The following is a 25,581-nucleotide window of genomic DNA, read 5'->3' on the forward strand; positions in this document are numbered from 1 at the left end:
TCTTTCTGGTGTAATAGACTTCTTCCCAAGTATGTAAAGCCTGAGTGGCTAGTCCTCAAGGCATGTGGGACAATTCTCCTTTTCCCTTTTGGTCCACAAGAAAGTGCTTGCTGGGAGGGCTGGTAACAGGTGGGCTCAAACTACGCACAGTGCCCAGTTCAGTACTGCCCTAATTCAGCTCGTTTGATCATGAGCATCTGCTGATTTGGTTTATATTTTAAGAGGATGTATTTTTAATAATTGTGGAGTAAGTTTAGGAGAATGGATAATTCTCTGCCATCACAATATGTAAATATTCAAATAATTTTATGTGCAATACTGATAATTACAGGTATTTCTAAATGCATTGCTATGTCTATAGGTATAGTGCTATTCATTAAGTTTTCGCTCACTTCACATTGAGAAAATATTATGTAGAATCCTACACTAATTGTGTCTACAAGAGTATGTCTAGTGGCAGTAGATGAGGAGCTACAGCATAGCAGGAATGACAGCGAGGTCTGGATGTCACCTACTGCCTTTCATAAATGCTCCACTGAGTTATAAGGCTGCAAGAAGGACATTCGTGCCCATGTGTCAGACATGTTGCACTACTGAATCCATTGTAAATTATGCATGCTGGGTAATTTTACATGCTAATTTTTTACTTTCCTCTGACTCTTAAAATAACCAAAAACTTGACACAAATCACTGAGACACAGAAACAGTGCATTTGTTACAGCTCTTAAATCACCCTGCATTGATTGTATCAGCTCTCCTTTCAAACATGAGATTTTTCATTCAAGTGTTCCATCTTCACATATAGTCACTTGTCTAAACATTTGTACAGTGGAAATAAATATCTGTTGAAGAAATAAAATTGATTTATTCTCTGTATTCTTACCACTGTACGAAAACTATGACTGGTTAAAAATCTACGCTTAGTTGACAATTAAGCTTTAAGTTTCTACATTTTCTCCTAAATATCTCCTGCGTTTCAGTGGGTTCACAGTCTAGAAACACATGTACATATATTATATAATATTTACCTTCTCCAAGTGCCCTTTGCAGCAAGTCATGTTTTGCTTGAAGTTTTGTGATTAGATTACTACCTTCCAGATATTCTCTGAATTTCTGTAAGGGTGAAGATCAATCTATTACTATGCATGTGACACAAATTCCATGAATTTCTGCACAACGTTTACTTTAGGTGTTTGATCTGTTATCACACGAATGAGGAAGCACCCAACATACCATGAAATAGAACTGCTCAGTTTCCTGCTGGTTAGCCCTTCTTTTTGCAATGCTAGGTTTACTTAAGTATGTCTCAGAGACTGTTGACTTCACAGATTCTGTTGAACGACTATGCTGAAAACATTCGGACACATCATAATCTTCAATGGTGACCATATCTTGTATTGTCTGCAAAGTAGCCTCTGTTGTTTTCTTAACCTGGTATTAAAAAGCACAACTTACCGAATGAGAAGATAAATGCATACCAGAACAGCTTATAATGGAAGTTCATTATTCATACTAATTCTCTGGCACACTTCTCTGGCACACTCTCCCAAACAAACTGTGTCATGTGAATGTGAAAAATAAGATGTTCTATAACAGATATCTACATAACAGAAGAATGACATAATTAGATTTCACATCTAGCTCCCTGCTTTACCACAGTACAATCCACAAACATTGATGTACTCTTCTGATGACTGCATAGCATTCTCAAACATTTGTTTCCTGAAATTAGAAATGTGGAATGATTTGATTATGATCCCTAATTTGGGACAACAAACAATAAATGTGATAGGCTGTTCTGGAGGGTCAACTCTCCAGCATACGGCTAATCTGCTAGGCTGAATGTGTACATTAGAGGGTCTGGTTGGCAGAACATGTTCCTCTATGACAAAAATCTGTGGCACTGTTATGTAGAGTGCTGTGGTGTGAAGCATAATGATGTTTGCACTGCATAAGTACAAAACACAGCTGGAAAGAAGGCTGGAGAAAAAAAAACAAAACTTAGACCAGCCTCACAGCACTTCCTACAAATTGCAAAGAACAGTCATAGTGGAAACCAGGGGATGGATGCCATGGAACAGGGGATGCAGTGTATCCACAATGCAATAACTGGCAAGATTGACAAGGATGTCATTTACCTCTCAGTTCTGCTTCACTCTCTAGCAGAGATAAAAGACTCATGTACACTTCTTATGTAGGAAAATATCTTTGTACCTGACAACATGATTTCTCCCTCTATGCCCTTGTACTTATTGGTGAAAAAAATTATTTCCTTTTGTCTTTACTACCTTGAGACACTTGGTGAATTCTAGTTTATTTTTTAAGACCACCGCACAGGTCTCATAGACCTCAATATTTTGTTCTAGGCATTCAAGATGTAACATAGAATGAGAAAAACCTGAATCACAAAAGTTTATCAAAAAATTACACCAAAAAATTAAATAGCCTCTATGATTTAATTTAGGTCCAGATATCCATTTAAACTGAAGGCCTTTAACACTGCCTTAAATTGGATAAAAGTTCAATTTCTACCCATAGTGGGGCCTCTTTCTACTGCTATACCAGACGAAAGAGAACAGTACCGTTTTTTTGCACTTGACCAAAACAGCTTTTTATTTTACTAGGTGAGCTATTCCCACGACAATCATTCAGTATTCCTGTTTATAAATAGCTGCAGCTGAAAGCATAGCAGACTTTGACTAAGCTACCACAAATGACAGTCTAAATTCCTTTGACCTTCAGAAGTAGCAATCTGGGGAATGGACAGAGGGTGGTCACAGACGACAGACACCAGGTGTGATCAGTAGCTTTCTGCCACAAAGATGCAAAAATAAAATATGTCCTACAAGTTTTCACTGACGCATAAAACTCACTACTGTGACTGCATGGACAGGAAAAAGGCGAAGTTCACAAATACCTATAAAGCAGGCAAGGATCTAGCTATCCTTAAATGATACAAAAAAAAAAAAATTCTGTAGCACTCTGAGTAAATGTAGTGCTCACACACACACCTTTACATAGTTAGATACATCAGGAGTCTTGTTAGAGTTTTAAATGCATCATACAGGTACCAGCTGAACAAGAAAGACTTCCAGAAAAGCAGACCTTGGTGACATTTGATGACACTTCCTAAATGGTGCTCTCTTAATACCTCTGGAAATGCCCCCAAATTCAACACATTCGAACATTTTGTAGCAGACATGAAAAGTGGTAGTTTTGTATCCGAATGCATATTTAATCTCCAAAGAGTTGAACAACTGAAAAAGCTTAGTGCAGATTTTGTGGTTTTCCATGCCTATCACATCCAAAAAAGTGGCTACAAAAGGAGGTTCTACATAGCATTCTGCCAGTGATCTTCAAAATTAAGTTCTATGCTAGGATATCTGGGTTTCAGGAAGTAAACCAGAATGAAAGGCATGTAAATGTAGGAAAAAATCAGCATGTTTCAACTCTTTCCAGTTCAGTAGTTCCCTAAAACTGGACAGAGAAGTTATCAGGAAAACAGTGATATCAGTAATTCAAAAGCGTGCTAACAGAGTAACAGTAAGTAAGAGTAACAGTAATACAAAAGAGTGTGTACAACCAAATATTTGGTAAAAAAAACAAAAAAAACCAAAACGCACCAGGTAGAATACAAGAGTTTCCTTAAGGAGTAGAATTATGTAGAATTACTCTCTGAAATACCAGGGTGAAGTAAATACAAGTGTTAGAAAAAAACAACTACTTATTTCTGCTGAAAGACATTACACAGTTTATGAAGTTCATTTTCATATTTTCATACAATTCTTCACATTTATGAATTGCTAAATATAAACGTGAAAGCAGAATAAAATTACAAAATTATGAAATGGTGCCTGACGCATAGCCCATGCACACACAGACCTTACCTCCTCATTTTCAATTTTGAGAGTGGCCAATCGTGACTGCAGTTGCTGATATCTAAGCATAAGCTCTGCTTGCACAGGCTGCTGGGCAGTGACTTGACAAACCTAACAAGCAATCAGAAAGAGCTGTGAGATGTAAGGAAGAAAAATGAAATCAATTCTTCAGTTGCTCTCCTCATCGCTATGGAATTCCCACCGAAGCCACTAAAATGTAATAAAGCAGACAAAGTGTATTCATCTAAATTTAAAGTATTCATATGTTACAGAGTATGGAACTATATACGTCTGAGGAATACCAAACATTTGCATGACTGTCTTGTGCTGTTGACTCTCTGTCACATAGAAATGCAAACCCTGGAGCTGCCTTCCCCTAAAGATGTATGTTCTGCATCCTGCTTTTCTACCAGCCTTTGAAACAACAGGACAGAGTGCAGCTGGGGAGCACTGTGTTCTTGAAATAATCAGATGACAAAATGAGAGAGGAAGAAGGGGAAAGGACTACATTTCAGTGAGCACAACTTGGAGATCTGCAGTTGCCCTCGAACAGCAATCACAAGTGCCATTATAGGAGAAGTAGGTAGTGAAGACAAAGTCACTTTGCACGTCAGTGTTGGGCTGAGCACAGGCTGTCCAGAAAATGTCCTGGTATGTCATAATGGGTAATACTGAATATTGTAACACACAACAGCGTTTACTTTAGAACTCTGAAGAACTCCAGAACAGTGCTGCAAGTTTTGCAAAAGCTTACTGCTGACCATTTGCTTCTGGACAGCAACAGCAGCTCTTACTGAGCTGTGACTTTGTAAAAGGTGATAAAATCTCTGTCTTTTTCTACAGGAACAAAAATAATCTCTGGGGGGATATTTGTCACTATACAGACCTCATCACCCATATGAGACTGGAACTCAAATTTCATTGGTGGACAAAAAGCAGTGGGGAACATTTCCATGAATCTCTGCTTGTCACTTCGAGGCTCCAAGCTGTCAACTGCATTTTCTATGATGTCAAGGCCCTCATGCCTGGAAGTTTCAAGGTTATACTCTGCAGAAAGATACGTTCTTAGGGCTCTGTTCAGACTTGCGTGGTATCCAAGATCACAACACTAATAACATAGTAAAGGGAGAAGAAAACAAATTAAAAAGCAGGAACACTATAGCCAGGACTGCAATATCAGAAACACAATAAAGAGAGATAAAAACCAGTTAAAAAGCAGGAACACTGTTCCAGTACCCCAGATCACAAATTATCACTAAAATTTTCTGTCTAGGAGCTTTTCTGTCTTCAAAATACTTTATGAAATACCTTGTAATTTTAGTATTAGGGTTAAGACAGTAAGTATTTTGCATTCTCATCCTACTGCAAAAACTAAAGGACTGTTTTAGAAAAGAGATCAAGTGTACAAGTATGGCAATTCGTCTTCTGGATTCAGATAAGCTATGATCACATTTACAGAGAAAAAGTTTGGGACTTCACAAAGAAGTGAGCTTTTCAGTATAACTGTCAGGTCATCTATTCAAACAGATTTAATATTCTCTACCATCTAAGTCAACGCTAGCACCTAACTGAACATTAACCATTTCCTGCTAATAATGGCTGTGCCCAACCAAAAAGCCCCATATCTGTTTCCCACATTAGTGACCCATTTAAGATGCTTTTTGATGCAGTGACAATGATTTAACATCCCTTCCCTTGGCAGTACAGGCATATTTACCTTATGCTCAGACAGAGGCAGCAGTGCACATCATTACTAAATACAGAAAGTTATAATTTATGCCTTTTTTTTCTAGGAGTGAGAATAACACTGGAATGTAATTGAAATCTAATTGGTAAAGTTCTGTTTGTTCGTGAATTTTAAGTATGCTAGGTTTGCATTATTCATGATTGCTTAATATTTTAGAGGAACAGCTCAATATATTTTTAAAATGTCACAGCAGGGGTATATCAAGTAGCTGTTTTCTTAACTCCCCCACACATTACACAGTAAACAATATCTTCAACTTCTACTCAGTGAGCTTCCAGGTAATGGCACAAGTAATGCAAACCTTCGTGTCACATCTATACTCGAACATCAATCTGCTAACAGTTGTATACAAAGCAATGTTAATCTGAAACGTGTCTTTAGGCTTGGCTCAGTACAGAGTGAAACTGACCAAACATCTGTTGGTACACAGTCAGCAGCAGACAAAAATATCCAGCATTTCCCATCTCATAGAGTGTATGCAGGAAATCACTGCAGTTTTAGGAGAGATCTGTCCCAGTCAGAGGACAATGCCTCCCTGGCGCAGACAGACAGCACGCTGCCTCCACTCCCCTCTTCTTTCCCAGGTGATCCCCCACAGCTTAAAATCATCCTTCCCTGCAAGTTGCATTTGGGTAAAGAAGCAATCTGAATTCGGTCCACTGTCTATATGCAGCCCCCCTTCCCAGCTATTACAAACTCCTAGGCTTCATTGAATCCTTCCCATTTTCCTTTTACAAAATAAACAAACCACTCACACCTTGCCTCACATACACTCATTATGAGTGATTAAACTGCTCTGAAATCTGTCAAGGCTGTCTGTTGAACTCAATATGAATGCCAAAACTTCCAGACAAACTTTTGGGCTTAGCAAGTATTCTGGGTAGTTACTGGCAATGAGACACTGTTCTACCCATAAACTAGCTCTTGAACTATTTACAGAAAAAAAAGAACGTCATGTTCAATCAAACGCACGCAGCTTATCCTCTTTCTTTTGCACTTATACAACAGAAGAGCCACTCAGCTTTCATACTAAAGGCCATCCATATTTCAAAGACATCCATTCTATAAAATACTGTTTCTAAAAGGAAAAAAATCTCCTGGTGTTTTTCTCTCGTTCTGCATCAACTCAGATCTCATATTTAATTCACTACCTTGGATGAAAAAGACAGACTAAAAGTGATGATAAGAAAGTGGATGAGGACAGCTGTTTTATTTCATGTGCATTAGTTTCAGAGAGACCTCATGGAAGATTTAACTGAGAGGAAATAAGGGCAATGCTAGCTTTAGTATGGCCAACTACCCATGTGTTATAAAACTACAGGCATCTCGAGCCTGAATTTTGGAGGATTAACAGAAAGCTCACTGATTTACAATCATAGATGTGTGGGTTTCTGAAGCAGCTGTTTCACAAGTTGAAATATAAGCTTGCAGCCTTGCAGCTTTATGCAAAACCTTCTCCATTTAACCCTTAATCTACTCAGTAACTATCGCCTCCTCATGAATGAAAACCACAGTTATTTTTGAAAGCAGTGACAGCTGTACAGAGTAACAAATACGGCTTCTCAGCCAAGAACATGGATTCTTCAAGTGAAGCAGAGCAATCTAAGGTATTATAGCAGACTAAGGTATTTTCCTGCAAAACTAACGCCAGTGGAGCAAACAGTAACAAAATCTAGAACCTGAACTAATGCCTCATCACCAATGGCTCTTTGAATCAAACTTAAAATGCTGGGATTTGGATTTTGACTTCAAAAAATTCAGTAAAAGTTGAATTTGTCTGAGTAGCATTATATTTTTAAAAGCAAAATGAACACTCATAAAACTTGGCAAGTCTTACTTCTGCCAGAAGGTAGTTCATTTTCTCTAAATTAGGGAGATATTCTTAACCTGAGAACAGCTCTGTAACAGTATCAACTCACAGCTATTCAGAGACAAGAGCACTCGTTTAACCAGCTAGTACTAGCCATGGTTTAGAAATAGAGGAGGCTACAATGGAGAAAGAGCTTGATACATATGCTCATTATTGAGAATAATGAGGTAAGGCACTGCTACTAAACTGTTATCCCCACAGCACTGGAAAAAAAAGCCAACAACAAAACCCCAAGCCTTCAGGTGCTGCAAAAGAAGTATGCATGCACGCATATGTATGCAAATATACACACATTCATGCATTAACACATGATTTTCAGGAAAAAAACATAGATCCAAAAGACTTTTAAAGCTTAAAGAAGCAACCACACTGTTAATCAAAAGATCAGCACAGCAAGCTGACAGCCTGGATGGCTAATAAGACCTGCTATCAATCTACAGCCTAGAGAGAGATGGTGTCTGCTGATGCAGTAAGAAATGAAGATGAGAAATGAGAGAATGAAGTCACAGACTATGAATTTTATTGCATTTCAGGATTCATAAAGACTTTTGGTGAGGCAAAGTTGGGGGAGATGAGTGATGCATTTGGGATATGTGTGAAAAATTAATTTTGTTATTTGCATTTTACACTTATTTGGAATTAAATCTGAAGCAGTCTCAAGAGCATTTACTGTCTTTATTGCACCCCAGAGTATACTTAGGCTTGAACAAAACAGACTGCAGTGCTTAGCACAGAGCTGCAACCAAGTATCCAAGATGATCTTCATTTCATTTCAGTAACAATACTAAAATACTAATGCCATGGGTAGAGAAATTCATAAAAATGTCTTAACCTCTGAGTAAGTCACATTCTAATCATTTGTCTTACATAGACATCAATGCTCAAATCAAACAGATCTGACTGCACATGTCCTATTTATGAGAATTTTTAATACAGACTGAGCTGCACAAACTCTAGCCTAGTTTTAAAATTGCTTCCATCGATGGTTAACAAAGAATCTTTAACCAATAAAGTTTGTGACAGCGAAATATTCTCTAGCTTCCTAACATCCAAGGCATGCAGACTGCAATTAGAGATTTGGAAATTCCACTCTAAAGAAGATAAAAACATAAACATTGTATTTATTCTAGAAGCAGAACTACAGTCAAATTAGTTTTGACCACTGTTTCCTTGTGCTCACCTTCAGACCACACAAGTGTATGGTCAGCCTGGAAGAAAAGGTCCCTACCCTCCTCTTATACCCATAAGATAAGGCTAATAAATGCAATTACATGGACATCTTTAAATAAACGAATAATAATTTCTGACATATGGACATATCTTGGCATCAACAGTCAGTATGGTGTGTACACTATTGCTCATCAAAAATCCAGAATTTAAAAAAAATTCTATGTGTTAAATAAAGCGTATTCGAGGTAAAAAGCACTGTGCTGTTTTCTGCATGATTCACATGAAGAATAAAATTAATCCTATTCCTCACTTGAACTAGAACCTACTAGATATCCAACAGAGAAGAAATATTCAACAGAAAAAACAAATTCCTCTAAAACAATATGGACAGGGCAGAAACATACTGTGCACATCAAATCCTTCTCATCCCTCCATTTCTTTGCAAATAATGGTCACAACCCTCAGCTTACTAACATTAAAACACCTGGCTAAGACTCCAGCAATATATATATATATTTTTAAATCACAAGGGCTTAAGATGAACGCATCATTTTAAATAAGAAGCCCCAAGTTTTGTTAATGAAGTGAATGAGTTGAGCAGTTCACATTGAGCTCAGCCATGGAGCTGCAATTTAGGATTTTCCACACAAGTCTCACAAATCAAGCTATAGAGGAACACCAATGAAAGAAAAATAAAAAAAAAATAAACCCCACAATCCTCCCCAATCTTGCTGCAAACAGTATACTGAATACTTCACTGAGTTTCTCCATGTCTTTATCTAATTTTCATCAGATGTACTTATCAGTAAAGTTGGAAAGCATTCAATATCATTTATGGGCAATGCCAACAGCTCAGAGTGATCTGTATCCTTTCCACGTTAGCAGGAATTCAGACACAGAGGGTATGTAATCCCCTCCTACACAGACAAAGTTCATGGAAGCACAGAAAAGAAGAAAGGCAGATAGACAAAGTAGAAAAGGTAAAAAAAAAAAACAAAACACCACTGCTCTGACAACTCCGAACTGTTCAATTACACTAATAGATTTACAGAACGAGATAGTTTGGACTGTTGCAACATATGGTGAGTGGGAAGCATGTCTCACATTCCAATGATATAACACAAAAATCCTGCCAAGACTCTTTCATTTACAGAAAGCATTTCCTTTGTGAAGTAGTAAACATTCTGTCTAGATACCAGTGCTTTCACAGAATATTCTGATGAAATACAAATGCCTGCAAGACACTTCATTTAAACAAGATCACAATCAGATTAAGTTGGCTCAGAATGAAATTCTAGTTACACATTTATTAGCCAAGTATTACAAAACAGTAATGGAAAGGGCAGTGTGGGCTTACAGCCCAGAAAGCCAACTGTATCCTGGGCTGCAAAAAGCAGTGTGACCAGCAGGTCAAGGGAACTGACTGTCCTCCTCTATTCTGCTCTTGTAAGAACCCATCTGGAGCTCCAGGGCCTCCAGCACAAGAGAGACATGGACCTGTTAGAGCACGTCCAGAAGAAGGCCACGTAAATGCCCAGAGCGTTGGAGTACTTCTGTTACAAAGAAAAGCTGAGAGCCTAAATAAGAGAAAACTCCACAGAGACCTTATTACATCCTTTCAGTGCTTAAAGGGGCTTAAAAGAAAGATGAAGAGAGAATTTACTTGTGTGTGTAATGACAGGACAAGGCGTAGTGGCTTTAAATGGAAAGATGGTAGATTGAGATTAGTTACAAGAAAGAAATTCTTCACAACAACAGTGGTGAATCACTGGAACTGGCTGCCCAGAGATGCTGTGGATGCCCCATCCCTGGAGGTGTTGAAGGCCAGCTTGGACAGGACTTTGAGCACCCTGACCTACTGAAAGATGTCTCCAACCACAGTAGGGGATTGAACAAGATAACCTTTAAAGGTATTTTACAATCCAGATCATTTTATGATTCTATGAAAAGTTTTCCTTCCTTCCAGCAACCTGAAAGCAGCAATAAAGTTCACAGTTATCAGACATGCTGTAACTAAAAGCTAAAAATTCATCATTCTTTAAGCAATTATCAGGAAAATTATCGATTATGTAAGGATAACTTCTCACTTGGGTGGCACCATAGCAGGTATGCCATTTGCCCTTAGTTTTCTGCCTTCATTAACTATTTGTTGGCATCTTGTTAAATATTTTCATTTCCTGGGCAGGACAGGTGGGTTGAGCAAGATGTACAGATGTAAGGCTGTAGATCATAGAAAGACATGTGGCAAAATAAAATAGAAGAAATCAGAGGAGGCAAAACAGGATGAAACTGTGAACAGGAAAAAAGAAAAACACTCAAAACGCAAAAAAAGACACATCATCACACCCTATAGGAAAGAAGAAAAAAAACCAAAATCACTGGGAGGGAACAAAGTTGGAAGGTAAAAGGATATATTTACAACAAAATTGACAAGTTTTTAATGAATGTAGGTCATTCCAGAAGTAATGCCTATTTGTTTCCATGGAAACTGAAACAGATACAAAGAGCACATAACACTATTTGATAGAGCAAATTCTCAACTGCAAGCACTATTTTCAACATAGTCAGCACCATTAGCTATGCATTTTTGCCATGTTAGTGCCTGCATGCTGCACTTGTGAAAATCAGCACCAGTGGAGGTGACCCGTGGTTTCACAGCTGCTATGATGGCGCTGTTACTAGGAAAACATTACCCACACAGTCAGAAGGCATCAAATCCAGACTGTACGGTGAGTGTGGTGACACAGTCCAGCCAAGACTGGCCATGTGCTCCACAGTCTTTAAACTGGCATGGAGCCTTGTTGTGTTGCAAGAGAAAGGTTGTCTTCTTCACTGGCCTGACTCTGGATGTTGTCAATGTCACAGTGCAGTAGTCAGAATTGATGGTTTGTCCTCATTCCAGGAAATCCAGATGGATCACTCCTTTTGTATCCCAAAAGACAGTGCATATCACTTTACCCTCTGAGGGCTGTGTCTTGAACTTTTTCTTTGATGGGGGGAGGTTGGTGGCCCTGCATGTGGCAGGGGGGTTGGAGCTTCACGATCCTTGAGGTCCCTTCCAACCCTGGCCATTCTGTGATTCTGTGAATTCACATGCCACCACTCTACGGACTTCCATTTTGACTCTGGCTTGTAGCGGTGGCATCACATCCTGTTATTGGTAATGATGCAGTTCAGGAAACTGCCACCTTCAGCCTCACAGTGGCTCAACAGGTCCTGACAAACTTGCCTGCAGTGTTCTTCCTGTTCCTGTGTGAGCATTCTTGTGTCCCACACGGCATAAACTCTCTGATAATGCAACACTGTCATCACTGTTTCCAATGTGTTGAAGCTGATATTCAGCTCCATACACAGTTCCCTGATTGCAATCCGCTGATTCCTGTGGATGAACTGATGGAGATGCTCTTCATTTCTTGGTGTGACAGCTGGGCCATCTGGATCATGGCAGGTCTTTCACATGACTGTTGCTACTGTTGAAACACACTACCTACCACCTCACTGCGCTCGCACCCATTGTTTGGTCTCCATAAACGTTCAATAAGCATTGATGAATGTCAGTGGGTGTCATTTTTTCCACATGGGGAAATTCAGTGACGCACCTCTGTTTCATAAGTACTTCCATGTCTGATGTAATTTTGTCAGACTACCCTTCTGCTGCCATCTGTCACATGGCAACAAAATATTATGGAATACTGGCAGGATGGTTCAACTTAGTACTGCCATGTCACCAACATCTGCCTCTGGCATTATGGGCAACATACTAAAATAGGAGGCACTGCTTTTGGAGCAGCCCTCACGTTACTAAAGAAAGCAAATGACAAAGAAAATTGACTCTCAGTATTTAAAAGCTACAGAACTGTACATATATACACATATTCATACACAAAAATCTAAATCTATGTACAAATATTTTAAAAATATACGAAACAATAGAATCACAAAATCATTAAAGTTGGAAAGGACCTCCGAGATCACCTAGTCCAACCATCCACCTACCACCACTAAACCACATTCCTTAGTACCACATCTACACATTTCTTGAACACATTTAAGGATGGAGACTCAATCACCTCAGGCAGCCCATTCCAGAGCCTAACAACTCTTCTGGAGAAGAAATTTTTCCTGAAATCCAACCTGAACCTCCTCTGGTACAACTTAAGGCCATTCCCTTTTGTCTTATCACTGTTATCTGGGAGAAGAGGCCAATTCCCACCTCGCCACAACCTTCCTTCAGGTAGTTGTAGAGGGAAATAAGGTCTCCTCTGAGCCTCCTCTTCTCCACGATAAATAATCCCAGTTCCCTCAGCCATTCCTCTTAAGACCTGTGCTCCAGTCCTCTCATAAATACAATAAAATGCAAGCAACTATTTTAATCCATTCATCTCAAGAAGGTATCTTCCCCTTTCTCTATCAAGCTTTGCAACTGCAGACAGTAGAAATAAAAAAAATTCTTGTAAAATGCTAAATTAATTTATACTGTACAACAAACCAAAACCTGGCTTATCATTGCACTGAACCTCCCAACAGAAATGACAGTGGGTGAATACTATTTGCTCTTATAAGTAACAAATGTCATTGTTACGGGAGAAAGCACATTTAAGTATCAGTGGTAAAGCCACTGACTCATTTAACAGAATCACAGAATGGCCAGGGCTGTAAGGGACCTCTAGGATCACGAATCTCCAACCTGCTTGCCACATGCAGGGCCACCAACCTCCCCATTTAATATCAGACCAGGCTGCTCAGGGCCCCATCCAATCCAGCCTTGAACACCTCCGGGGATGGGGCATCCACAACCTCTCTGGGCAGCCTGCTCCAGTTAACATAGTGTTGTTAACACTATGTTGCTTCCTGAGGTTGTATGTGCTGTAACCAAATTTTCTTTAAAAATATATGATTGGTTTACAAAGAGGGTGAGACACGACAGAGCACGGGTTCTGCCCTCTGTGTCATCTAGAATGTCACTAATACATGTTCTGCAGGCAAAACGCTGGTATAGATCAGCATCACTGTATAACCTCATACTCCTAGGATGTTCTCATGGCCTACTGGAAATCAGTAACAAGTTCTGTTGAAAATATAGAGAACTGATTCTGCGTGTTCTGCAAAATACATGAAAAAAACTAGCATGTAGCCAATTTAATTACTAAGTGAATGAATCTAAATGATTTTGAAGACACAAAAGAAGTTATTGTTATTGAGTTGAATACCATCATTACATGCCCACTTAAGATGTTTCTCTACTAAGAAATGTTTATACTCCAGAAATACCTCTGTAGTACAAAATGGAATATTCAGCTTTTTTTGTGTGTTATTCCTGTCACATTTGTTCTTGCCACATGGGGAAGAAACATAATGTTCTAACTTTAGAGGAAGGTTTAGCATCTTATTGGTTCTTTATTTTGTGAAATGTTAAGCTAACAGGAAAATCTGAAACTTATATTATACATGATGAACATATTGGAGGCAATCCATAAGATCTATTCCCTTTGAAAATAAAAATAGAGGATATTAAAAACAAATGTGCAAATACTTACATCAATTAAATCTGAAAGGTCATGAATATAGTACTTGAAAACAGAAGCATTGGTTGCTTCAAGGGTGAGCAGGTATTCGTTACGGGCCTTAATAGATTTCAGCTTGTTTTCAGAATATTTTGCTTGACGCTAGGAAAGAGATTGTACATTAGTGTCTTTGAATGACTTAATTGTTGCTATCTAGCAAAAGCAGTAACGACTCAAGTGCACATTCCTATTAACAAAAACAAACCTTAACTGTCAGACTATACGTATAAAGAATGTAATATATAGTAAGAATTGTACTGGGAATAAAGTATTCCTCCCTCTGAACTGCAATAAATTGTCTATAACCCACTTCTAGCTTATTTGGTGTACCTTGCTTAATTTTATTTCCCAGTTGGATTTCCCTAATGTCGTGCTACAGAACATCAGAAATGCACTGAATTTATTTCAAATGAAGCAAAATAAAAGGACTACTTACTTTTTCCTTCATTTTTTCAATCTTTTTCACAGAGCTCCGTCTTTGGTGCCTGTCTTCTAGTCGTATATGAAAAACAGGGTCTCCTGACCTCCCAATCTGTTTTTCTTCTTGCTTCTCTGCTTCCTTCAGTTTGCTTTCTGCACTGATGCTCTCGGCATGATACATGTGGTATGTTTTCATGACCTGCAAAAGACAGAATGAAAAGGGAGTTAGGAGAAAGTAAAAACGTACAAATAGAAAAATGACAGGGGCCATTAAGTAAAATGTTCTCCTACAAAGATGGAGCTTGAGTAATTCTCTTGGTCAACAGAATTGCCACTATTCACTTTAAAGTAATAGTAAGTATATATAAAACTCCAAATGTTCAGAGTGCTTCAACAGGCACAGTGAATAAAGAGGAAGATGATGGAGAACTAGTCATCATATAAGTGTCTGAGACTGTCTTGTGTTCTGCCTTGCTTCTGCTGAGAAAGGCGCTGTACCTCAGAAATATTTTAGTAGGTGATTAAGCAGAAAGCTATGAAATATTTCAGTCAGTAATTGTATAAAATATTTTCTAGGATTTTTTTCTTATTTTTCTATCAGGAAAGAACCAAACCCTTGTTATTATACTTCAGGACTTTCATCTTTGTAAAAAATCAGAAATGATGAGCAATAAAACTAAATATTAGAGCCAAATCTATCTCACCTGCTCAGTACTTTGTTAATGATGGCCCAGCTGGGGACATCAAATGTTTGAGACTGGGAGGTCCATCTAGCTCTGAGGACAGGACAGGGAATCAGAAGCAATAGGAAGCTTCAGCCTGGGGATACATCCCTAATTAGATGGATTGGTATTGAAGGCCCGGAAAGAAATTGTGTTCAACCATGCAGGCAGTGGATTAGGCATGACATAGAACTGGCCAGCTCTCCAGACATGATCTGGAGAAAGAGCGGTTTGATAGATAAGCCTTAAAGACAGTCCCTCATAGCCCCAAGTTAATAGCAGCATCCCTCCCACACGCACACTTGCTCTGTAGCTGAGAAAGCTTGGGCCACCAGACTACAAATACACACAAGATACAAGTTAGGAACAAGGTGGGGAGGCATCCCCAGGAGGACAATGTCTTCCTCTCTTCTTCACAGGATGCTGGAGCTCTCTCTCCAGCAGATGTCACTTTTGGGATCAGGCCACGCAAACACTTGCCTCTCCTGCAAAGGATGCAGCCATGGAGGAGTAAAAGGGGCTGTTACACCTTCAACAGGGTTTTGCATGGCTGCTGAAGAGACAGACTAGTTTGGGAAACTGCCTTGAAAATGAGACAAGTAACTTTTCTGAGAAGTTAGGGCAGCCCGTAGAGAATCCAAAGACTGACAACACTAAAGGGTGTAAATTAACCTTTATCAACCTTCAAGCCATCCTGCATGTGGCTTAGCATGGATCAACACAAACCAGTAGAACTCCACATCAGGTGAGTGGTGAAGAGATCCATAACTGAAGTCCTATGCAACAGGACTTTACACATGTTCACACTTCTCTGCCAAAAGGGTGCACAAAGGGAAAAGCTGGTGACTTCAGTCTAAATGGATGGGCATAAGCAGCTGGGCTGGGAAGAGGATGCAAGCCTGCAGAGCTGAGATCTGCCCTATTTTCAGGTTAACTACATACCATGCTTGGCTTCCTATATCTGCACTGATATACCTCCACTGATATCCATCCCCAGGGACTTTAACTCACATAGACATAAGGAAATAATTACTGAAAAGGAATGCACTTCTTAAAGAAATTATGTACGAAATAAATAATAAAAGGCACAGAAAGAGATATGGCCCTATTAAAAACAATAGGAAAAGGCAATCAAGTACAATGATTTCACCCTTCTGTTTTGGTCTTTGTATTCAGTTCTTAAGTGCTTATTTACAGAATTGTACAGGTATTTCTTTTTTTTTTTGTTCAGTGTCAGATCTGGGAACTTTTCAGTTGGTAGGAGACGAAACTAATTTATTTGTCTTATCATCTAGAAAAGTTATTTTGTTTTATACTCTCCTTTTTTTTTTGTTTGCTTGTTTGTTTGTTTGCCATCAAAGAGAAAACAATAATATCTCTGAGGTTGCTAACAGCACATCTCAAAGCACTTGACTTTAGAACAAATCCTTGCTCTGTCACTTCTTGATAAAGGCAGCAATGAATGCTGAAGTTTGTGAAGTGTTTTTTTTGAGTGCTACATAGCTCAGCATACTAGGACATACTACATAAGTGACTTTCTGAAGTGGCTATGACATTTCAGCCTGCCTCATTGTTAAGTGAAAGAGCGTAAATATATCACTACCAGCTCTCACCAAGAAGTTTCAGAAGTCTCTGCACTGACTCCACTAACCCTGCATCACTGAAGATCACTTCTTCCACTCACTGCATGCTCATAGCACAGACAACCAAACCCAGTATCACCATACACCCTGACTGAAAGCCAAGTTTTGTGTAAGAATCACAGAATCATTAAGACTGGAAAAGACCACTAAGATCATCTAATCCAACCATCAATCCATCACCATCATTAGCTTAGAATTTGCATGCTGAGTTACATATATACTAATCTTTCCCTTAACATCACATCACCTTTTCTCTCAGAAGTATTTAAAAGATTGTTAAATTGTGTAAAAGACAGTAACAGGCTTGTCTAATTCTTGAAAACAGACTTACTGAAAGAAGAGTTCTGAGATCCACAGATCCCAGGGCTGTAAATATGTAACAAATCCATAGATCTGCTATTCAAATGACAAATCAACTAATGAAATAAGTGATATAGCTTTTCAAATGCCCACCAAGCTCTTGAACTGATAGACTATCCTGTGGGAGTATCCATCACTGAACCAACTTTTATTAGTCTCCAAAGTGCTTATTGATCAGCTATCAGGTATACACCGAAAAGAGAACAAGGTTGTAATTTTGCAGATGCTGAACTGCCATCAAGACAGACAAACTGCACTTTCTGCTGCACTCAGCAAGCATTGTTAAATGTATGCTAGTCCCTTTCTAAAATCAAATGGTGAGTTTATCACTGACTAATTTAGCAAGTCTGTTACTGCAGATGGAAAATGTAAAATACAGATTTCTGATAGATAACTGAGTCAGACTGCAAGTAAATGTTATACAAACTATGTACCCTCCTACTTGCAGGTGACACACTTTACGCTTAGTGACATAAACTTTCATCATTTCTATGAAAGGGCAGCACACAGCACTTAGAACGGTGAAAGGAACATTAGACTCAGCACTTAGAAAATCAGTTTATTTAAACTCAGAATAATTACTGGGACAAGTGAAGCAACAGGACAGCAATTAGTGCCTTACTTTCATGGGCTACAAGAGGAATGTTCCTGTAGCAAGGCTGTGGCCTTCATTTTATACATGAAAGCTTCTTTTCTAAAAAATTTTTTAACCTAACTACTGGCTGAATGTTTCTAAGTCAAAACACATTGTATTTATCATGAGTAGTCAAAGTAACATGCTTTATTTGTGTAATAAAATGGCATAATTAATAGCTTTTTCATAGCGTTTCTCAGGAAATAAGCATTTAACAGAGCAGAAGTTCATCTCTGTTGGAATTACTGAGTCTGAATAGTTCCAAAATTGACTCTGGTAAGTAGTGAATTCTATTAGAAAGTGCAGTTGCAAGGAATTCATCATATCAGATCAGCTAGCGCTTTCCCCAGGAAGTAAAATCTTATGCCAATTCCACTACATCATTGGCCTCTAGCAGTTAAGCAGGCTTAATATTTAAACGTTTTCAGCATTCTTATCACTTCCAAGACAGCCTCTGATGTGGCTGCAGGAACAATCACTGATTTATTACTATCAATGCAGAATTACCAATTTCACCAGCTCTCAGATGTCTGATGTACTACAATAAATTGAATGTAATTTTTTTACAAAGAATCCAGATTCCACGTTAATGAGTAAAGAAAAAAAGAAAACCTGGCAGCAATGACTCTCAAAAACTAAACAGCCAAAATTTTAATGAGTGAGATAAAACAGTGGAAAATGCAAGTGGGACTGCTGCCTTAGTCTTACTTAATATTAAATTGTTTCTTTTGGATTGTACCTCGGACATTTTTGTTTTTCTGCAAGCCCTATATTTGTACTCCTGTATTTCTAAAAGTGTGATGCTGGGAAGTATAATTTGGAAAACCAAGTAGAAGACATGAAGATATTACAAGATACTGTAATTTTCAAGAGAAATGGAAGAAGAGTTTGGGAAGCTTTCTCTGCAGCAGTGATATAAAGTGTAAAATGAGTGATTTATTTCCTCTTCCATTCAACATGTAACAAGATTTCTAATCTCTCAGTTCACAAAATACCCCAACCCAAACCCTTATACTCTTCTGTTTGACAATCCTTTTTTTTTTCTTCTGTAATTGCTAGGAACAAAAATTCATTCTTTGACCACCTAGAAGTAGGCTCCTCTTTTCTCATTCCTGCTTGCTCCTTATGTAAAATATAGGACTAATAACACTGGCTGAAAAAGTAATAGAGAGGAATAAGAGATGAATGCAGTTGCTAGGATGTTGCAGACCTGAAAATACCAGTTGTCCGGCACAGCCAGAGAAAAGCCATGCATAAATTAAAAGTACTTGCCACTTATAGTTTACTGAACTTGCAAGGATACAGACTGAAGCTTAGCTATTCAATTATTTTTAGCGTAATGTTTTGAGTAATAACATTAGGAGCAGAGCATAAAATACTGAGACCTAAAAATGAAAGAGTCTTAAAACCTATTTTCACTAGTAATGCGAGTAACCAAGAAAACATACAAATATTTAATGTAACATTTAAGTAAATCTTTTCTATGGAAGAGAGGTGGAAATTAGAAAGGAAAGTTTGCCTTATAAAAAATTCTGATTACTCCAATAAAATAAACCTACTTCACTCACAGGTTCTTAGAACACATTCTGCAGCCCTGGATCATCTTCTTTTTATATTTTTTTATCAATCCTGTATGTGATGCATAATTTTAATTAAGATGACACAAGACATTGAATACTCCAAGGGAACAAATACAAGACCTATCACACATATCTCCTACTTTCAAGATAATTTCTAGTGATGCGAATGGGAAAAGAGGAATTACTAAAGTGTAAGCATGGAGAAAGATCTCCTAATGGAGTGCACTTCTAAAGAACAGTTATTTAACGTTCTAAAATGTCTGGGTTTTGGACCCAGATGTCTGTTTTGCTTTGGACATCTGACTGCAGTTCTGAGCTCTCCACACTCAGTAAAAAGCCAAATCACTCTGTAATTTCTTGAAAGACAGACTGAAATTTTCACTTATCTCTGAACAGAAAGAAGTTTTTTAATTGGAAATCACTGTGCATTCTCAGTGGGAGGTGGTAAGTACTTTCAACTTCTCAGTGCTTTATCTTTTAATTCCCTTGGAACAGTTTATTCTTTGCAAAATCTAGAGCAGGACTTACTGACTTAAGGAACTTGACCATTGATGCCGATGGACAGAACTCCTTAACTACAGCAGTATTCAGATATGACCCATAAAGATGTTAATAATTATGAGGAACTTTGAAGGCATAAATGTAGTCTATAATTTCAGAGAAGAGTCATGAAATCATCTTTTATATCTGGCATCTTCTGTGATACAGATGACTATCATACTTGATAAGTATCATTGCGAATAAAGTTTATTATTCTGATCATTAGTAGGTTGTGCTTGAATTCAACCATTAAAAATACCATCGACAAACTGATATTTGTCCCCTCACGCAGCTGCTTCAGGGCATTTAAACTTCAGTAAGGCTTTACATTTTAACAGTTACACGTTATGAAAGCACCATTCCTTTAAAAAAACAAACAAAAAAACCCCCCAGAATATATTGTACAGAGAGACTTCAATATTGCTGTGCTTTTTACTGACTTGAAATCCTTTTGATTTCTTTTGGACAGAAAGATTTATATCACAACAACAAGACTAATTTTGCTTTTTTTATACTTCTCAGAGTTTAAAACTGTTGATATTTGTTTAGGTAAGGTCACTATCACTTCATTCTCTAAACAGTAAATGTTACACAGAATTAAAATCCTATGTATGAGTGTTTCCATTTGTCTAGGTATCTTTCTAACTTCATGTACAGAAAATTACACAGATAAGCTGATGATCACCCTAATGCTGCAAACAGTGGAACAGATGCTACTCAGCACCATCCTGCCACTTTACTATGCAAGGCTTGCATCTGGCTAAATATAGGCACCTACAGCTGATCAAGTCCTTTCCAATCAGTAAAAAGCTGGACAACAGAGCTAATAGCGTAGTAAATTTCATCTGAAGCACACACTTGCACCTGATTAGATGAAGGGTTCTGATCTCCACATATTACATTTTACTGACTGTAACTGGAAAACAGATGGCAAGATGTTTGCACCTATGCTGCAGTTATGTAAAAATTAGATGTAGTTAATTTCATACAAAAAATCAATAATTCAAATGGCACACATACTCTGTATTTTATCTATTTCAAAGAAACTATCTAGTTAACAAAAATCTTAAAGTCTAAGAAAGGAGCTGGTGTTCACTGAAAGACATAACATGGAAATTAGTATCTGAATAAATTTTTGCAGCTCTCAGTGGGAAGACGTAGCATGAACATGAGTGAGACTTCTAAAACACAGTCCTGCAGATTTTCGCTGGTAATTCAGCCAAGGATTTCAGATCATGCATCAGTGTTTCCCTATGCTGGGAGCACATGCGCTAATCCCATGCCTTGCCAGGCACTGGAGTTATGTAAGTGTTTAATTGGAACAAGCCTGTATCTTCAGGACTTAACTCACCACTGAGGTCCTGCTTGTGCAATGGCTCCTACAGTTGCTGATTCCCTACAGCTGTGTGAATAGTCTGAGGCTACCTCTACTTTACAGAAGCTGATTCTAGCATGTTTAACAGACTACAAACAGGCCTGAGGAAACAAGGCTTTACAATATCATACCCTACAGAATCAGTGGCTATTTTAAGAACAGAAAGCCCTAAAGAAAAACCCTCTAAAAAAATGAAGTTTTAGGTATATTTTAGAAATTTCCACCCTGAACCACAGTCTGAAAGAATCTAAGGCAGTGGTACAGATCCACATTCGTTTGGGTCTTTTTTTTTGCCACCTAAGTTGTTCAAATGTTTGTCAACCCATCTACAAGTAGTGCACAATTTTTCCTAGATCAAATGAAAAGGAAATCAGAAGGACTCAATGTTTGACTGATCACTGCCTCAGGAGGGCTGGTCTCTGATGTTTTCCTAAACATCATTAAAATCCCAAATTGTTTCTTAATATAAATAACACGTTTGTTGTTGTTGTTGTTTTGCTTTGGGATTTTTGCTTTTTTTTTTTTTTTTAATTTCTCTCAAATATCATGGATAGGAAAGGGAGCAATCTAGAGACTGTTATGTAAGGTACTGGAGCATACAAGTTTCAGCTCTTTCAGGCTGAAGATAAAATACAGACATACTATTTCCCTGACAAGCAGGAATCAACAGACTTCTGTAAGAGGTGGATATTACCATTTTTTCTTCACTGTATAACTATATTTAAAAAAAAAAAAAAAAATCCTTGCTTTGCTCTTTCTTAAAAAATGTTGTTGGTACCTACACCCAAAATATTTTGGGAAACAGTTTTCAGACTTCACCCTGTACTGAGCTGTGTAGGTGAGTTTCAAAACTCTTCCTCAGATTTTCCACCAGCAGCAGTTTGCCAAAAGGCAGAAAAGAGAGAAGCCTTGCTCTGGTAAGCTCTGAGTAGAAATGTCTCATTAATAACCAATGAAACTTATAATAAACTGGCTTAGCGTAGTCTGGGAGGAGAACAGGCTGAAAATAAAAATTAATCCTGAAAGCATTAGCATATGTGTTCTAAACAAGTTAGTGGTCTTTCTGCAAGAGATAATTCAGACTTGTGTAAGAAGACAAAAATAAGCACCTCCACTGGGGGTAACCTGCTAGATAAAAGAATACTTAGCCCTTACAGAAGTAGTTCAATACACAACTTGAATAAGATAAAGTAGGCAAGATACTGTACTTACTGTGTAAAGCTCGTTAAGAACTTTCATTAAGTCTTCATGAAGCTGGAATGCAATCTCTTTGCTCTGTAATTAAAAAAAAATCATTAGAAAAAAGAATGCAAAAACTGCAACATAAGCTTATCTCTTACTGTTAGCATTCATCGTTCATGCTAGTGAATGTAAAGGAGCTCACAAAGACATCATTCTGACAGTTACAGTGCACTAAAAATAAAGATTCAGGGAGACAGGGGTAGACAGACAACATCTAGACAGAAAACTTCTGGAGGGAAACCCAGAAGTAATTTAAGAGATATTCTCATGAAGCATTAGGAGACTAGGTGCCAACAGAAAGGGTAAAGTTTGGGATTAATGTTATAAGCCTTTTTAATGGAACACATTGTGTACTGTTTTACAACTGCTATACATAAACTAAACCACATGGAATGCGATACTCTAGAGGGACGTCCCTCTCAGTTCTAGATCTAGAATAGTTTTTGTTTCTCAGCACATGCAATTATCTAAATATTTATGCAAGAAATAATTGTGGCTCCTCTTTGAAACAGATACTCAACTCCACAATATTTCACAGAGTGGGCTGCTGAAACAGCTTTGTTTAGCTTTCCTGGACTCTGGCTTTACTTTCATTCTGACCCAGAAAAAAGAAATGCTTGGCAGCAGTTATTAACAAAATCAAATATGTCAAAATAAGAGCATTTAATTAGAGTCTCATTCAAATATATTCCTTTGTCAGTTGTGCACAGCAGTTCAATCAGATGCAAGATTGAAGATTGACGATTTGAAGGCATTTGTACCACAGCCTTTGGAAAACAACTATAGAACAGAACTACGGCTTGTTAAACAGTCTAGCTACATCTTTTCTGCACAGTGTATAATTGTAACATACATGCTTTTTCCACGCACCCCCTCCTCAGTGAATGTACTGATGATTAGCCCAACTTCTAAAAACTCCAACTTCGTAATAAATAACGACATCAGCTATGAGAAGTACTTTGTATTTGGATAGAAGCCATAGGAAAATCTTCTGGGGCAGCTAATCTCCAAAGCTGCTATCACATACTTTGCCATCACTAAAACACCTGCAGGAATAACAATTTCCGAATGATGATTTCCAGTGTAACACCTCATACGAAAAGAAGCCACAGCACACATCCCATCCACTACGTCTTCGAAAAGAACAACCAACACACACAGTAGCTGGAACAGACCACTCACCAGATTTTTCTCCTATTTGTGGTTGGACTAGATGACCTTAAAGGTCTTTTCCAACCTTGATGATTCTATGATTCCAATCCTACTGTCATACCCAACTCCAGGTAGTATGTTAAGGAATCTGCCTTTCCACTTATTGATATTCACACCAACTTACCAACTTACACACAACATGATTTTTAACTGACAAGAAACTAGAAATACAACCATGGAATTGCAGAATCATAGAATGATTTGTGCTAGAAGGGACATTAAACACCAACCAGTTCCAACCCCCTTCCAGGTACAGGGACACTTCCCACCGGATCAGGTTGCCCAAAGCCCCATCCAAACTAGCCCTGAACACCTCCAAGGATGGGGCATCCCACAGCTTCTCTGGGCAGCCTGCATCCATGCCTCACCACCCTCACAGAGAAGAATTTCCTCCTAACATCTAAACCTACCTTCTTTCAGTTTAAAACCATTACCCCTTTTCCTATCGCTATACCCCCTGATGAAGAATTCCTGTAGGCTCTATTTAGGCACTAGAAAGCTGCAAGGATGTCTCCCCGGAGTCTTCTCTTCTGCAGGCTCAATAACCCCAACTCTCTCAGCCTATCTTCACAGGAGAAGTGCTCCATCCCTTTGACTGTCCCCATGGCCCTACTCTTGGCTCATTCCAACAGATCCGTACCCTTCTTTTGATGGGGGGTCCAGGAGCTGAACACAGTGCTGTAAGTGAGACCTCACAAGGGCAGAGAAGAGAGGGACAATCACCTCCCTCAACATGCAGGCCATCCCTCTTTTGATGCAGCTTCACAGTAGACAGATATAATTGTACGAGTGTCAATACCTTTAAGGTAATTGTAGTACAGAGATTTACATCAAAATTGATGATTGTGTTTGGACTTTGAGTATTGTTCTACCTTAATCTGACTGAGGGGATTTGTGAATCCGGTTACCCCTCCCACTCTTGATGGTCAGGACATGACAGCAGCCCAGGATACAACTGGCTTTCTGGGCTGCAAATGCACATTGTTGGCTCATGTTGAGAGTTAAAAAAAACTTCTGAGAGATTCTTCCTCAAATTCTTCAACTGCATCAGCTGTAGTAACCAAGGTCCAGTAAGATAAATGCTCTGAAATTGAGTTATGCAGTTATGTGAAATTCCGCCTATTATTTATACTTGTAAAAGTTTGGTATTTTTCAAGATGTATGTTTTTCTACTGCAGTAACTTGAAAATTAAAAAAAAAAAAAAAAAAAAGAAAAAAGCTTATTACTTAAATTTCTTTGCAAACATCAGGTTATTTCTATCAAATATTAAGGACAAAAATCCATATGTATAACAGTGCCTAGACTGCATGTGGAGACGATTGGAGGAAAAGATTGGAGAAAGACTGCAGATTCACAAGCTGCTGTAGGGAAACACAGTCAAAGCTTTAACAAAAATTCTGAATCATTTTTCATTGCTTTACATTGGCACCCTGCTTTCAAAAGTCAGCAGTGCAGCTCTGACACAGCTTACACATCTCCTCAAAGATCCAAGAAATGGAGACCAGCAGTTTTTTCTTGGAAAGCTGTTCCTATAGCATTGAATATAAGCAGCCTATTTTTAAAATTACTTCAGGAGAAAGAAGAACAAAGCCTACAAGATAATAGACATTAAGACTGTTAGAT

General features: G+C 38.3%; 1 protein-coding gene across 2 annotated transcripts in view; it reads right to left on the minus strand.

Moving 5' to 3' along the window:
- Window positions 1-25,581, minus strand: part of SRGAP1 (SLIT-ROBO Rho GTPase activating protein 1) — a gene marked incomplete at both ends in the record, with an annotated part of 136,215 nt that overhangs the window by 34,850 nt on the left and 75,784 nt on the right. For both annotated transcript variants that reach the window (XM_079549702.1, XM_079549701.1), the window contains 7 exons: window positions 1,029-1,113; window positions 1,234-1,431; window positions 3,888-3,989; window positions 4,765-4,986; window positions 14,203-14,331; window positions 14,666-14,848; window positions 22,716-22,778. In XM_079549702.1, coding sequence (XP_079405828.1) covers window positions 1,029-1,113; window positions 1,234-1,431; window positions 3,888-3,989; window positions 4,765-4,986; window positions 14,203-14,331; window positions 14,666-14,848; window positions 22,716-22,778 — 982 coding nt within the window. The remainder of the gene's footprint in view (window positions 1-1,028; window positions 1,114-1,233; window positions 1,432-3,887; window positions 3,990-4,764; window positions 4,987-14,202; window positions 14,332-14,665; window positions 14,849-22,715; window positions 22,779-25,581) is intronic.

The sequence above is a fragment of the Tetrao urogallus genome (genome assembly GCF_951394365.1).
Source record: "Tetrao urogallus genome assembly, chromosome: 1".
Taxonomy (NCBI): domain Eukaryota; kingdom Metazoa; phylum Chordata; class Aves; order Galliformes; family Phasianidae; genus Tetrao; species Tetrao urogallus.